At 51.2% G+C, this 14,791-nt stretch overlaps 4 protein-coding genes across 4 annotated transcripts; 1 reads left to right on the plus strand and 3 right to left on the minus strand.

Annotated features, from left to right (window-relative positions):
* Positions 1–57: 57 nt before the first annotated feature.
* LOC120952545 (forkhead box C1-A) lies at positions 58–4,824 on the minus strand. Its single transcript, XM_040371934.2, has 5 exons — positions 3,827–4,824; positions 2,719–3,277; positions 2,406–2,595; positions 1,510–2,289; positions 58–1,435 (listed from the first exon to the last, which is right to left on the minus strand). Exons 1-5 carry the CDS (start codon positions 3,909–3,911, stop codon positions 1,211–1,213), a joined length of 1,839 nt encoding a protein of 612 aa, XP_040227868.2. The 5' UTR covers positions 3,912–4,824; the 3' UTR covers positions 58–1,210.
* Positions 4,825–6,666: 1,842 nt separating this feature from the next.
* Positions 6,667–10,861, minus strand: LOC120950163 (probable glutamate receptor). Its single transcript, XM_040367974.2, has 6 exons — positions 10,244–10,861; positions 10,007–10,176; positions 8,788–9,630; positions 8,409–8,702; positions 8,041–8,334; positions 6,667–7,687 (listed from the first exon to the last, which is right to left on the minus strand). The coding sequence occupies exons 1-6, from the start codon at positions 10,323–10,325 to the stop codon at positions 7,457–7,459; spliced, it is 1,914 nt and encodes a 637-aa protein (XP_040223908.2). The 5' UTR covers positions 10,326–10,861; the 3' UTR covers positions 6,667–7,456.
* Positions 10,862–11,208: 347 nt separating this feature from the next.
* On the plus strand, positions 11,209–11,930 carry LOC120950164 (general odorant-binding protein 19d-like). The gene is made up of 2 exons (XM_040367976.2): positions 11,209–11,318; positions 11,395–11,930. Exons 1-2 carry the CDS (start codon positions 11,253–11,255, stop codon positions 11,776–11,778), a joined length of 450 nt encoding a protein of 149 aa, XP_040223910.1. The 5' UTR covers positions 11,209–11,252; the 3' UTR covers positions 11,779–11,930.
* A 41-nt stretch (positions 11,931–11,971) lies between these two features.
* LOC120950162 (atypical kinase COQ8B, mitochondrial) lies at positions 11,972–14,476 on the minus strand. The gene is made up of 3 exons (XM_040367973.2): positions 12,742–14,476; positions 12,484–12,676; positions 11,972–12,400 (listed from the first exon to the last, which is right to left on the minus strand). The coding sequence occupies exons 1-3, from the start codon at positions 14,277–14,279 to the stop codon at positions 12,041–12,043; spliced, it is 2,091 nt and encodes a 696-aa protein (XP_040223907.2). The 5' UTR covers positions 14,280–14,476; the 3' UTR covers positions 11,972–12,040.
* Positions 14,477–14,791: the final 315 nt, after the last annotated feature.

The raw sequence follows: 14,791 nt of genomic DNA on the forward strand, positions 1-14,791 counted from the left end.
AACAATCCGAAACTACTTACCGGATAATGAAACGAAATGAATTTACCAACTGAACCGTCTGATGAAATGAAAACTGTTTTATTGGATCATTCTCTATCGATCACTTATCCATGCACTTAATAAGTATTTACAAAATGACGAAGAGCAAACTCGTTTGCGAATCGAAGAATGGTTCAAAGAATGGTACACGACTAAAAAGACTGTAGCGCTACAATAGTGCCTGTCGCTGTGGCTTTCCCAGTACAAACCTGTCCCATCAGGCGAGCTTGCTAGAGTTGCACCACCATTCCGCGTTATAACTAGTGATGGGTGAAGTTGGCAAAAACCGACCGATAATTTAGGAATCGACTCCGGAAGATAGGTCTGTCCAGCTTTATCCGGAGTCGTTCTGAATCGTCCGGAATCGCCCGGAGTCGTCCTGAGTCATTTGGAGTCATCCGGAGTCATTCAGAGTCGGCCGGAGTCGTTGGGAGTAGGAGTCGTTGGGAGTAGGAGTCGTTGAGAGTCGGATTCGTTGGGAGTCGGAGTCGTTGGGAGTCGTCGGAGTCGTCTGGAATCGGTTGGAGCCGAAGTCGTCGGATTGTACGAACGGACGATAGGAGTCGAAAAACAAAAAAAAAAACAACGAAATGATACGCCTGATCACAAGCACATGGCTCCTGTTCACTCCGACCGACTCCGATTCCGGTCGACTCTGGACGACTTCGAATAACTACGACTCTGGTCGACTCTGGCCGACTCCGTACGTTTTCGATGACTCCGGACGACTCCGGGCGACGCCGACTCCGAACGACTCCGAACGACTCCGGACGACTCCAGACGATTCCGAATCCGGGTGGAACTAGTGGTTCGGATTTTGCCGGAGTTGGAATCAGACTAGCAATAGCCGGAGTCCGATCGGAGTCGTGGGTGCGCTCCAAAGAGCACCTCACTAGTTATAACCGCCGCACTTGCACTTAATCCGCTATTTCTAATGCTAAGTGAGCGCGCTGCATGCAGTCTGGACTGCATTCGGCTGCTTTATCTTTACGCCTATATTGGACGAGACTAGACATGTTTCCCTACTTAATTTTACTACTTGGACGTAACGGACACTGGGGGCTTGAGAGATATAGAGACAAGGCTTATTTTAAAACCCACTGACTCACAAAAAAAAGACTGATAACTTCTTCGGTCCCCGAAAACCTTGAAGATCCTGCTCGGGAACTTCCTAAAGAAATCCATGCTCGTTGAGGAACTCGTCACTAATCTCCTGTTCGTTGATGTTGATCAGATTGCCGAAATCGCTCTCGTCGAAGTGGCCCATGTCGGGCAGATAGTACGGTATCGTTTCCACGACCACGTTCGGGCCGGCCTGGACCTGCTGGACGTTGCTGAAGAATGGCACAATGATATCATCGTTCGCTGGCTGCGGTATCTCGTTGTCGGAGAAGATCTGCAGGTAAGTGGTCGTATTAGGCATTGATCCATTAATACTATTAATAGTACCTCAACGGCACTGCCGCTTACCTCATCCACGTTGAGATTGCTGAAAATGCTGGCCCCAGTTTCGCCATTGATGATGGAATCGAAATTGATCGTACAACCGTCCACCATGGCGCTGGCCCGCATCAGTTGTTCCTCGTTGACCGGTAGCTCCGCGACCGGCTGCAGGGTAGACAGGTGTGTTTCGCCGGACAGTTGCAGTGCACCGGATAGGGTGGGTGCTACTGCTGGCAACACAGTGGTATCGATCGTCGACTTGCTGTAGTTGTCGATAATGTCGATCATCACGTTCTGTACCTGTAAGGGACCGGATGTTGGTAGTTGCTGCTGCTGCTGCTCTAAACAGTTGTTATTGTTGCTGTCTAGTGTGGTTAGCTGTTGTTCCCGGTGCGGTGCAAGCGAGTCACCCAGCGAAACGCACTCGTTCGTGGACGCCTGTGATGAGCTGGTGGTGGTAGTTGCGATCGTTTCCGGCGCAGTATCGCTTACCGACACCGTTGGATACTTGGGAAGATTGTTGTTAACCGTTTGCTCGTTGTTGTTATTATTAGTAGTGCCAGCAGAGTCCGATGGTCCGTTCGACGATCCCTTAGAATCGAACCGTGCCGACGCCAGCGTTCGCCGATTGCACTGTACGCCATTGCTGCCGGCTGCTTTGTTCCGTTGCCGAACGCGCACCCGGCGCCGTTCGCTTTTTGACACATCCATCGACAGCTCCCAGTAGCCTCCCTTGCCCTTCTCGTCTTTGGCCCGTTGTACTTTGGTGAAGAAAAAACTCAACGACAAATTGTGCCGGATAGAGTTCTGATGCAATGGCGGGGGTTGGGAGTGGAGGGGGAGGGGGGAAAGAATGCAGCAAAATAAACAAATCAAAAACCCGTCGCAGGAACGCATCGCGAGCACCTTTGAGCGATACTTACATTCCAGTTTTTGTGCACCTTGTAGTAGGCAAACTTTTCCTGAATCCATTTGCATATCTGCTTGAGCGTCATGCGGCCCTCCTCCAGCATGGCCATGGCGATGATTTGTGCATAGTTGAAGGGTGGTTTTTCCAGCGAGCTCGCCAGTGACGTGTACTGCTCTTTGCGCTTGTCGTACGTCTCCCGGCTCCTGGTGAATGGCGAAAGCAGTTGCGGACGGATATAGAATATGGTGCCCAAGATATGGGTCGTACCCTTACCATGGTGTCGCCAACTGGGCTACACTGAGACTCTCTCTCACACACACACTTACCTTCGTACTTGGGCGATAAATTTGTTAAACCGTGCCGTTGGCAAATCCGTCAGCGGTGCGTCCGACGGCGTCAGGTTGGTGATGTTCTTCAGCTCCGTCAGCCAGGACAGATTGGTCAGCTCCGGCTCGGAATCGTCATCGTCGTCCTCCTCCCCTTCGCGCGCTTCCTCTAGCGTTCCGGTTTCCATCTCCTCGTACTCCAGCTCGTCACCCTCGATGATGTCTTCTGCGGCCGTAGCGAGCAGCGACCCGGTTCCATTGGCATCTCCAGTTGCTGATGATACACCCGGTACTCCGGCCGTTTCCACACTGCCAAAGCTCTGGTCCAGTTCCGAGCTGGCAGGAGTGTCGAGCGCTACGGAGATGGGCGAACTGACGCAAGGCAGGTGCGAAAATCCGGCCTGGTTCGTGGGACCCGGCGAAGATGTCACGTCCGCATCGATCGATGCGCTGCTGTTCAGGTCGTCCACCGATTGTTCCGACGTGGCCGAACCGGCGGTGGAGGCGGCCGGTGTCAGCGGGAGCGTTACATTGTGAGCGTTTAGCACGTAATCGTAGGCTGCAAATGGGAAATTGATTCGTAAGAAGGGGTGGGCTTAGGAGCTAAGAGAGGTGCGTGGAAGGACTCCGTCAGCTATTGTGGCTATTGAAAAGGGCAATTATTCAGCAATCAGTTAGACGCATTTGCTATTGTATGTCATTTTGGAAATTTTCTTGTACAAGAATGTCGTTCTTATGGTGGATTGACTAGAAGAGAATGGACTTATGGATATTGTGCAGCTTATATTGGATATTGACATTGGAAGAATTGCGATGCGTTTTAAGTTCTATACTCCTTCTTATTTCGTTTTAGAAGGTTTGAGCATTCTACATGATCATCAGAAACACGGATCTTATCAAGACAAGGTTTTTAGAAGGTTTGAGCATTCTACGTGATCACCAGAAATACGGATCTTCAAGACTATTTCCTCAGTCCTTGTATCAAACGAGAAGGCTGGGAACAGATTCACTTTTGACCTTGTAGATACCGGCGAACCATTCAATTAGACCAGCCGCCTTCTCCGACAATTACAAAAATGGATTAAACACCGCTTCAAGTCGCACTTACAGCTCATATCATTGTTGTAGATGATGATGGTGCCCGGGATTTTGAGCAAATTGTTCAAAAGGTCGTCATCCTCCAGTTGCGTCATGGTGCGATGGCGTATACCCGAGAGAAGACGGAACCCCGCCTTCTCTAACGATGCTTGCGTTTGCACCAATCTCAATCTTTGTACACCGCGAAGAAGAGGTACTGGTAGATGCTATAAAGAACCAAACTGCCCGAGCAAATATACTGTTGCTGCTGCTTCACTACCTTTATCCTAGGGATAGGAGAAATTGCGCACTGCGTACATGGTCCGGGGTTATTAATCCATCCTTGGAGTCTCCGGAAACAAATGCCATGATTTTCTAACGACGGTTTTATGCTATTCCATACATACACACGCACACGCACACACACTTTTGGTTCAGATACGTTGGGGAATGGGTTTTCACGCTTCACTTTTACCGTCACTCTGCAGGATGATGGCGTAAGCGCTCCAGAACCCAATCGAGGCCGCCGTTATTAATTATTCACACAATCGAGCACAACGCTTTCCCGGAGTGCAATTTTCTTCACTTTTTACACTCCAACACACACACAGATATTCCTTGTGATAAACCACCAATATCACTAGTTTCCTGGTCACAACACTTCACAATTTGATGTTTAACAAGTCATCGGTAATTCGAACTTCGATAGCGCTGCATGGAAATTCTTGCGCTCGAGTGGGATCGATGACAAATTTTCAAACGGTGAAAAGAACACACAGAGCACTTAACGTCACTCACTCACGCCACGCCATGCGTCCAGTGTCGCCGTAACGATTTGATCGTTGGACACCGTTCATCGATTACTGCTGAAAGCGCTTGAATCCAGAGAACCTAGAGGACCCGTGTATCTTGTCGCCATTTTCACGACATCTCATTTGCCAACCATTCGAAGGCAAAATTGTTTCGACGCAGGCAGGACGCTTTCACAACCCCCCACGGAAAAGGGAAAGGAGTCCGTGGAATGGGGGGGGGGGGGGGGGGGGGCTAAGGGTCATAGATTTTCTACCACTTTTTTTCACTGGCGCTGCTTTGTGCGCGCGCGCCTTTAACTGCTAACGGACACGTAGCACCGTTGTGCTGGCAGCCACTTCGGACACGACGACCGACTGGACAAAGGGTTTCGCCTGGGTCCCGTGTGGTCAGCCAGTGGTTAGGGCCAGTTAGGGCAATCACTGTTCGTCCCGTTCTTGCCTGCAGGTTCAGGCGGTCGCGGTGGGGGTTCGTCGCTTTCTCCCAAGTTGACCGTCCCGTGCGATGTCCGAGACGCGCGGTACGTTCTGTCCTGCTGGATCGTGTACACTAGCTGCTCTCTAGCATCTCCACTCTCTGACGGCCCAGAGGGTCCGATGTGTGCGTACACTTTTTCTTTGGTGTGTCTATTTGCGAGTGTGTGTGTGGTTTTGGAATGAAACCGTCCATGGCTCGATTGCTGGTCCCCGGTTCGGCAGATGTCCTTTTTCGTTGTTTCGATGAAATGTATGGCAGAGGTCGTCCCGCTCTAATGCCCGCTCCTGATCGGACATAATTTCTGTTCCCCGTTGGCGTTGGTTCATTGCATCATGTGTGCATGTGTGTATGTGTGGTGGTGGTGGGGGTCTCTTTAAAAACACACACACACACACATGCGGACACAGTCCTGTGGCTATGCGTTCGTGCATATGTTTAAAATTGTTTAACGGTTGAGCAAAGACCGCTGTAACCTATGGGTAGCCTGTATAGAGGAGAATGGAAGGTGATGGAAAAGAACGGAAGTGTATCCGTGCACTGGGACATCGGTAGCAGGACGCCCTGCGCGGTATGTTCCAGCTTCTAGCCATTATTCCCTTTTCTCTTCCCCTTTCTAGTCCCCCCGTTTGGGTCCGTTCCATTGACTGAGTTTTTCCAGCGAGCCAACGGTAATGAATAAAAAATGAACACACAAGGACCTCATCCGGACCTGCTTGCGAAAGGGACAAGAAGAGGGAACTGAATTTTACATACAAATAAGAGCAAGAGAGTGAGAAAGCGGGACAAAGAAGAAACAAGGGGTCCCAAAAAACAGACTAAAACGGCACGGGAACGCAAGCAAACGGAACGGATTTTGTGAGTGAGTGTGTGTATGTGTGTGTGTGTTTGTGTGAGGTCCTTTATATAGTACTACATCCGGTCGGGTGTTTTTGCGGGTGCTCTATGCAAGGAAAGCAGGACACTATGACGTCATTATGTGTAGTCCCCGCAGCTCTAGCCATTGTAGTGCGTGTATCGGTCATTCCTCTGGCCGACGACCGTCTGCCTGAGTACCCGACGAGGCAAGCAAAAGACATAAAAAAGGCCGTCATTAGCATTGGGCTTCTTAGCGGGCCTCCTGTAGTAATGGGAGCAAACTTTGACCTCAGCACGTGTGCGAATGGTTCAGCCTTGGCAAGCCTAGCGCTGGTTGGAATTCACCTCCGTAGACGTCTCTGCACCGAAACGTTAGCAATCGTTGACATATGTCCTGCGAAGCATTTGTTTCATGTTGGCCCACGCGTCGCTTGTGCTGTAGCAGGTGCAGTGAAGCGTATCGAGCGAAAGGTGGCACAGTGTGTGCAGCATTACGGGAAGGGCTGGATGTTCCCGTTTGCAATTGATCGACGTGCCAGATGATGGGTAACTATTGAGCAACTGCGTCATCATTGCTGGAACAACGGTTACACTGTTACAGCGTTAAACCGATGTAGATGGGATATTTATGGGGTTGTCGTTGGTTTTAATAATTTATGTGTTTCTATTCACTAACCTTGCAACATATCCTGTCATTTGGTTTATTATAGAAAGGTGCCTTACTTGTGCATTCATACTTTATCAATTAAAGTGATTATTTTCTAAGCCTAAACAGATTGTTGAGGTTGAACTTTGAATCAAATTCCTATAACAGATGCATAGATAGTACGCCACAAAACGGATCTAAATTGGTAGCCTAATGTTCGGAAGAATTAAGCCCCCGTCGCCATTGAATTCTCAGAGCCATTTTATCTAAACCTGATTTTTATTGCTTTCTCCCACCTTCAACGAAACGTCCCATCATCATCAGCCACCTTCAGAGCGGACAATAATTGACACCACCAATAAATGTCTGCATCTACGGCACTTCACACGTACTTTGTCCCTTGTCGTCGTTACAAACAAATGCTGTTTTACCCCCATGGGGTGGAAAGTGTTTTATTTCTCTCCCGACGGGCCACCCCACAGCAAACCGAACCTTGCAAGAGGGACCCTCCGCACAAAGGTCTAACAACAAACTGGTCTCGAACAAAACTGCAGGTGTTGCATGGGAAATTCGTGTGTTCGTCCTTGCACGCAATCTAGATGCGCTTATCTACTGCGCTGCGACCCACGCCATACGCAATCCACGATCAGTACGGCAGCCGCACGGCTTGGGGTGTGTGATTGCGAGTCATCGTACGTACGTGAGGGAGGAATAGTTTCTGGATTGTTTTTCCCTTTTTTGTGAGGGGAGAAATTATTTGCTTTCATTTCATCCCCTCATAACGAAAGGGGACACAGTACGCGGAAACGACGTTGCCTGCTACCTGCTGGAGGGTGTCCTTCGTTGACGGTACGACAGCATGAGGGGTTTTGTCTAAGGTGTCTCACTCCTCCTGGCCATGCCTGCTCCATCATTGGTAGCGGTTAATCTGTGCCACAGTAGCTCGAGCAGTAGGCACACCGTCCCGAGGCCAAGTCCCACGGCGAGCAGAAAGAACGCACCGACCAGGTGCGACGGTTGCAGCGGTATCGGGCCCGGGTTGCCGAAATGACGCGACGTCGAGATGGCGTGCTGGACCTTATTATCGGCAAACTTGGTCACCACCTTTCCGGATGCAAAACGGGAGAAGATGAATTAGTGTTTGAAGAGTGGTGTGCTTAGAGAAGGACTCCCGTGAAGGAATGGGGCCCACGGGAAGTTTGTCGTCCATGTTCGAAGGGTAATACTTGGCCCAAAACTCGGGCGCCTCGTGAATGGGGGTTGACCTAACGTCTGTGGCTGTCAGTATACATGCGCATTAGGGAGCGATGGTGACAGCAGCTGTCCCTGTCCGGCACGACGATAAAGGCTTACTTGACCACACACCAAGTAACACCTCCTCCCAGCAATTGATGGTTGTGTATGTGTCGTTAGCCCTACCGGGTACATAAGAACCTCTCCGACCCATGGCTGCTTACCTCCAGTTCCCAGTAGCGTTGAATTCCGCTCTGGAAAATGCGCAACGTCAGCTCGTCCAGCTCGTCCATCAGCGGCCAGGTTTTGGTGGCCATCGCCACACAGTTCTCCCAGTAGATGTCCTCCAGCATGATCTCGAAGTTGCTGGACACCACGTCGGTGATGTAGTCCCCGACGGCATAGTGTCCGTACGGCAGCCGCTCGATGCTGTACGCCAGGTTGCGCTGCTTCGCGTGCTCGTGCAGCACATCCTTCGGGTAGGTGACAAAGCTCTCCAGCAGCTTCACTATCGTGGGCTGTTGGGTGCGGAGTGTGGAAAGTGTGTCGAGAATCAACCTCGGTGGAATTAATGCCTAATCAGGACACTGACCTGCGTTGCGAGCTGGATAGAAAAGATCCACGCGTCGTGTGTCGAGCCCCAGCGTAGATTGCGATCCGCCAGATCCTGCACGGTATCGATGGATTTCTCAAACCGTGGCACCGTCATCACACTGGCCAGCCCACCACTGTACGCGTTGCCGATCATGAGGCCGACGAACAGGATCGACCCGATCAGAATCATCTGCGAGCAGTAGGGATTGCGGGTGGTGCGTATTAACACGGACTGCAGTATGAAGATGGAGATGATCGCCATTATGGACTCGCAGGCGTCTACTCGATGTACCTATTGGAGGTGGCAGTGGAGCAAGCGTGTGAGAGAGGATGGAGCGGATCACTTGTGACTTCAAAACATCGCACACATATCGTACCTTGTTGGGGTTGAACTTTTGCGTCACGAAGCTGACCACCATCTCGCACACGGTGGACACCGCGATGGTTCCCAGTACGGCTAGCCACATCTCGGTCGAGAAGGGTAACAGTGCTGTCATCCAGGAGGATAGGGGCAGCGGTTTTGGTGCGATGCAGGTAACGCCCGTACGGGAGATCGGCTTGGAGAGGGCAAGATACAGCGACTCGTGATACCAGGAGTACAGTGCACCGACTCCAATGTCAGCCCTGCGTTCCACTACAGCCCCAATAATGCCATCCCCAGTACGGTTGTCGAAGATTTGGCCCCACTCGCCCGCCTCGTCTAGCGAGATCTCCAGGCTGCAGTTCAGCTTGGCACAAAACTCAACAAACAACCGTGCCTCCGTTCCGTCGATGAAGAGCGTCCGGTTGTGTTGATAGAAGGCGTTTGCATCGTTGGAATCGTCCACCGCACTCCACAGCGTGTACGGTTCGTAGTTAAAGATGGCCAACCGTACGTAGCGGCCCCACAGGTTGGTGCGCTTGTTCGGGAACAGCTCGACCGTACGATGCAATACGCCCGGCACGGATGTGTCGTGACTTGCCAGAGGTATCCACTCTTCGTACCCGTAACTAGTCGTCAGAAGATCGACACGCTTTCCATCCGACTGGGGGTGTACTAGCAGCCAATCCATCACATCACGAAACGCACCATGCTCGAAAACGGTTCGTCGCCACTGCACGTCTGCGTCATCGGTTAGGATGATGACACGCTTGTGCGGGTAGCGAACGGTGGCACGATCATGCACGTAGCGAAACGCATCCAAAAAGTCGATCGCTGTCGATTGGGCCACAATGAAGGTCTGCAGAGGAGCGATAGAGGAGAGGGGGGTAGAGTCAATTGCAATGTCCGGCTGGTGGATGTGAACTTATCCAGAGTGTGTCATTAGCTCCGGATCGGATTATTACAATTCCGTGTGCGAGATGGTATCGGCTCTCGAGGCTTATCACGGAAATACGAATGTCAGGGCCAATGAATCATGCTCGTTGTGCACGCGAATGAATAGACGAAACACAGAGCTAATGCTGTGGTCTTGAAAACAAACAAACTAATTTGAACTATTACTGTTACTCTTCTTGGATAGGATCTTGGATTTGATGTCGTCCGAATGAAAATTCTCAGCTGGTACATAGCAAAGATGAACAACTCTCAAGCTAATTCTAGATTCATTCACTTACTTGGCATCCATTTTCGATAGCGTCCAGCAGCACGTCGAGCTCGTCGTTGCGGGAAAGCGCAACTACCATCACCGGATGAGGGAACTGTTCGGTAGCGGCCGTCCAATGGCCGGAGCTGCCTGTGCGCACCACGATACAGGTGCAGAAAAAGCTTACCAAATGCTGTAGAACTACAAGATGGGACTCCATTAAGGGTATCGCTCCTCCGCATTGTACCGTTAAAAACATGGAACTTACAGATCCATTTCAACAGCCGATTCAACTCAAAGTGAAACAGCTCGCCTTGCGTCAGCTCCGAAAGCTCCACACTGTAGTTCATAGTTTTTTTTGGGAGGTTTTTCCACAAAACTTGCCCGTACTTCTGGTTGTCGCTTTTTTGACTTCCACTTGTGCGGTATCTGCATTTATACCATTGCTACTTAAGGTAGCCACATTAAATATACATTACCGAGGGCTCATGTTGGTTCGCACTGTTGGTCCGACTCTGTTTACAGGCAAACAGCTTCAATTGAAATTCCCGCTTTAAAATTATTAAACTACCTCAGCGCTTTGCTCCAATCAGCATTATCGGCAAACAATTTCAACGGCAACAGTTGTTAAACTGTTGACTCAATTACAAATTTCTCAATTACGGTTGATTGCAATCCAAACTACATGGTTTGGAAGATAGTACGCGCTAGCCTTCCCTCAAGATAGTGATACACTTCATGTATCGATTTGACTTGCCCCTACACTCGATGCTAATACGATGCTAGCTACTGTTGACCTGAGAGCATGAAGAAATGCCATCTGCTCCAGCCCGTAATCGACTCGTAATGTACACCTGTCCCGATATCGCACATGCAAAGCAACCGCCACCGAGTCGCTTTATCGTTTCCAATCTTTCGTTTCCAACAGGCGTACTAAACACGTGGACCCTCCGCTGTTGGTCGCCGCGTGTGTCTGTATGGTAGGAAGGCAGCGTGGCGCGCGTCATCGTGGCCGTTCGGATAATTCGTACGGAAATCGGACACGCCAGATACGCGGGGTAATGTTTATAATTAACTGATGCGTGAATTGTCGCTATAAGAAGAGTAGAGCGGGGGAAAAAACAGGGGCAAGCACACATACAAGCATCCACCGCAGCAGCCAAGCCAAAACAGCGACACCGAAGATTGAATCTTTGCGCTTCCCATGTATAAAAGAATCCCACCGAACGCTGACCGGTGAATAGTTTGTGCTTGTGACTCTAAAAGTAAAGTGTACGATGAAGCTGTCCAGCGCGGTCCTGTACTTTGCCCTGCTTGCTACGGCAATGGTCTGTCGGGTGCAGGTAAGTGAAGCGTTCTCCGTCTCCCCCGAATTACCGAAGAGCGTTCCCAGTCTCACAATTTCGTTGCCGGCTGTAGGCGGGCAGTGCGGAGGAGCTCGAGCAGGCGAAGGAAATGTTGCGCGGTTTGGCGGCGGAGTGCAAAACGAAGGAGGGCGCCACCGACGAGGATGTGGAGGGTTTCGTCAACGATAAGATGCCCGAGTCGCGCACGCAGAAATGTTTGGCCGGCTGCATGCAGGAACAGTTCGGCGTCTCGAACGGGAAAGCGTTCCAGGAGGACGGTTTCATCGAGATCGCCAAGATGCTGATGAAGGGCGACGAGACCAAGATTGAGCTGGCGAAGGAGATTGCGGCCGACTGTAAGGCGGTGGCGAACGACGACCGGTGCGAGCTGGCGGTGGAAATTATGAACTGTTTGAAGGAGTCGGCCGAAAAGCACGGCATTGAGCTGAAACACTGAGCGAGCAAGGGATAGCAGTGTGTTGCAACACAATTCACCAGCACGAAAACGAACAACGAACAAAAAAAGCGACCGACAACAACGCAACAAGTGCGAACTTTAGTAGCATTACCCACCGAAGAATAAATAAGAAAGGGATACGATGACTGTGAGGAGAGCGTTTTTTACTTGATTAAACCAGAACATTGTTGCGTACTGTGTTAATCGGATCGTTTAGTCAGGTTGCTTTATTGCGCGGCAACAGCCTTGTACTGGATGGTTTTTAGTCAAACTTGTAATTCTGCATCACCTCGTTAAAGATAGGCTTACAGTCGATCTTCGCGTTGAGCCGCGCGCACAGCAAAAACACACCGGAAAGCTTCCGGTGCAGCGAGTAGATCTCTTCCGGCGGCGGGCAGAGCCGATGCGCAATCATTACCGGCACCAGGGCGGCAATCTTCTTCGTCGTGCTCTGCCGACCGAACTCGAACTCGCCCGGCACGCTGAACACTTCGCCGAGGATGAGCACGGCGTCGACGTGGGCCTTCTCCATGGCGGGCGTTTCGTAGCCGGTCAGGAAGCCCATCTTGCGCGACAGCTCCAGTATCTGCTGGCGATCGTTTTTCGTCGCCGCAATAATGACCTACAGAAGGCGAACGAACGAACGAAGGGGTTTGGGGTTAAGAGAAACATTGCTGTGAGCGGTGCTTCTGTGTGCCTACTTACCCTTAAGTAATCGTCCATGAATGCCTTCTGGTAGAAGCGTGTCGCGCCGAAATCGATCAGCATCATCTGCTTCGTCGACGCGTCGTACAGGAAGTTGGACCAGTTCGGGTCCGTTTGCATGCACCGGAAGGTGAACAGCTCGTTTAGGCAGAGCTTCATCACGCAGTACGCAATGTGATCACGATGTTCTTGGCTGGGAGGAAAACGGAAGACCCATTAATCGTAAACCTGTGTAAGTTATCCCTTTTACAAACTTACCTCATGTCGAAGCACCGATCCATCGGTACGCCCGGTACAAGCTCCGTCGTCAGTACATTCTTCGACGTCAGCTCCTTTACCACGCGCGGCACCCGGTACTCCGGCATGTGGCGTATCATTTCCGCGAACCGCTCCGTGTACTCGGCCTCGCGCGTGTAATCCACCTCCCAGGCCAGCTCGCGCTTGGCCACCGCGACCACGTTGTCGATGAACACGCCGGCCGGAAACACGTCCCACACCTTCAGCATCGAGACGAGATTGTCGATGTCGCTTTCGATGCTTTTCGCCACCCCCGGGTACTGGATCTTGATGGCCACCTCCATGCCACCGTCCTTCAGTACGCCCCGATGCACCTGGCCGATCGAGGCGGCCGCAAACGGTTTCTGGTCGAAGCTCTGCAGCTTGGAGCGCCAATCGGGGCCGAGCTCGCTGACGAGCTGCCGCTCCACCTGCCAGTCCGGCATGTAATCGGCCGCCTGCCGGACACGCTCGAACGCTTTCACCAGCTGCGGTGATACGATGTTCGAATCCTGAATGCTCAGAATCTGGCCCAGCTTCAGGGCGGCGCCCCGCACCTTGCACAGCGTGTCGACGATGCGTTCCGCGTTGGTCGGACTGAACAGGGCCTGCTTCACGTCCAGCGTCCCGCCAATACCGAGGGCACCCTTCGCTAGCTCGTTCACCGTGCCCAGACCGAGTCCGGCAAACAGGCCACCGAACGAGGCGAGTCGTGCGACGCGTGACGAAGGGACTTTGCGCTGCTTAGCCACCGTGCTGAGCTGAGGTAGTTCGATCGGTTGTGCTGGATTTACCGGCGGTACGACTGGCGGTGGTACCGTCGCCGACGGGTTCTTATCGTAGGAGGAAACAAAATGCAACATTTTCTCTATCTGCTGCTCGTCGCGCGTAAAAGCTTTCGTTTCACGAGCCGGCTCCTTGAGGCGGGCTGCCGGCTCCGGAGGTAGAATGGTTTGTGATGGTGCTGCTGTGTGTGATTCTGCTGCCATCGCTGGGCTTTCTGTTGCAACGATCGGTTCCACATGCTTTGCGGTGGATCGTTTCCCGTTGTCTAAGCCTAGCTTTATCTCGCGAGTTTTGCTATGCTCGGACAGTATCGATTCCAGCTCCTTCAGGGTAATCTTGGAAATGTCCAGGCTGGCTATATCTCCCGAGGGTTCCGACCCGGGTGGGGCAACGGTTCCAGCGGACGGAATACGCTGGTTCAGAAATGCATCCGGCGAAAGTGGACCCACTTTCGGTATAGCCGCTGCGGTCAGCTGCCGGAGGCCTTCCGCCACAACCGCCGTCCGCTCGATCGTTTCGCGCAGCTTGCCACCAACCTTTTCTAGCTCCTGGGTTGGATTGTTCAGCACCTGCTTTACCGACTGCTCGCCGGTCGCTAGCTGCTGCTCCAGCACCTCCCGCACACTCGAATTGGCCCACAGATGTTTGGCGTACTCGGATTGCGATTTGCCAACGGCATCGGCTACTATCTTGAGCCCCCGCAGAATACCGACGGCGTCTTGTGCGCGGGACATTGTGTATGTGAGGGTGAGGGTAAGATAAGAAGCACTTTTAGACTAGTATAAGTTACACCAACTTTTGCACTTAACAAAACTTAATTGTTGTAAAGATTCGGTAAAACAGCGCTCGATAGTTTCTTATTTCACAACATGATACTGACGATTAGATAATAAACATGCTCTCCGGTTGAAGCAAAAAAAAAACACGAAGATGCTTCGAGAACTGTCAAATCGAGCGACCGTAAACATTGCCCAAGTAGCAGTCAGAGTGACTAGAAATACCGATTTATCGGTATTCCTACCGATTTTTGATATGCCTACCGATTCAAAGATCACCACCCTAAAACTACCAATTATTCCTTCATCCTACCGAAAATCACAGGTTTTCTCATAATACTGACCGAAAAGTCATAAAACCATTCCCCAAATGATTTAATGCAGTAAACTCCATATGAAACATCCCAAGCGCCACAGATTAAGCTTAAACGACTGGAAAATTGAATATCCATAGAAAAAAATGAAAGCTC

The sequence above is a fragment of the Anopheles coluzzii genome, chromosome 2, assembly GCF_943734685.1.
Source record: "Anopheles coluzzii chromosome 2, AcolN3, whole genome shotgun sequence".
Classification (NCBI taxonomy): Eukaryota; Metazoa; Arthropoda; class Insecta; order Diptera; family Culicidae; genus Anopheles; species Anopheles coluzzii.

Bases quoted from the DNA above. Each gene is read 5' to 3' on its own strand.
- LOC120952545 (XM_040371934.2), bottom strand. From the start codon at position 3,911: ATGACGCAACTGGAGGATGACGACCTTTTGAACAATTTGCTCAAAATC. The intron at 2,596-2,718 runs GTAAGTGTGTGT...GCCATTCACCAG, and splicing joins TTTATCGCCCAAGTACGAAG to GAGCCGGGAGACGTACGACA. The intron at 1,436-1,509 runs GTAAGCGGCAGT...ACTTACCTGCAG, and splicing joins GCAATCTCAACGTGGATGAG to ATCTTCTCCGACAACGAGAT.
- LOC120950162 (XM_040367973.2), bottom strand. From the start codon at position 14,279: ATGTCCCGCGCACAAGACGCCGTCGGTATTCTGCGGGGGCTCAAGATA. The intron at 12,677-12,741 runs GTAAGTTTGTAA...TTTTCCTCCCAG, and splicing joins GATCGGTGCTTCGACATGAG to CCAAGAACATCGTGATCACA. The intron at 12,401-12,483 runs GTAAGTAGGCAC...CGCCTTCTGTAG, and splicing joins TCATGGACGATTACTTAAGG to GTCATTATTGCGGCGACGAA.
- LOC120950163 (XM_040367974.2), bottom strand. From the start codon at position 10,325: ATGAACTACAGTGTGGAGCTTTCGGAGCTGACGCAAGGCGAGCTGTTT. The intron at 10,177-10,243 runs GTAAGTTCCATG...CCCATCTTGTAG, and splicing joins TCGGCTGTTGAAATGGATCT to TTCTACAGCATTTGGTAAGC. The intron at 7,688-8,040 runs GTAAGCAGCCAT...GCATCCGGAAAG, and splicing joins AACGCTACTGGGAACTGGAG to GTGGTGACCAAGTTTGCCGA.
- LOC120950164 (XM_040367976.2), top strand. From the start codon at position 11,253: ATGAAGCTGTCCAGCGCGGTCCTGTACTTTGCCCTGCTTGCTACGGCA. The intron at 11,319-11,394 runs GTAAGTGAAGCG...TGCCGGCTGTAG, and splicing joins CAATGGTCTGTCGGGTGCAG to GCGGGCAGTGCGGAGGAGCT.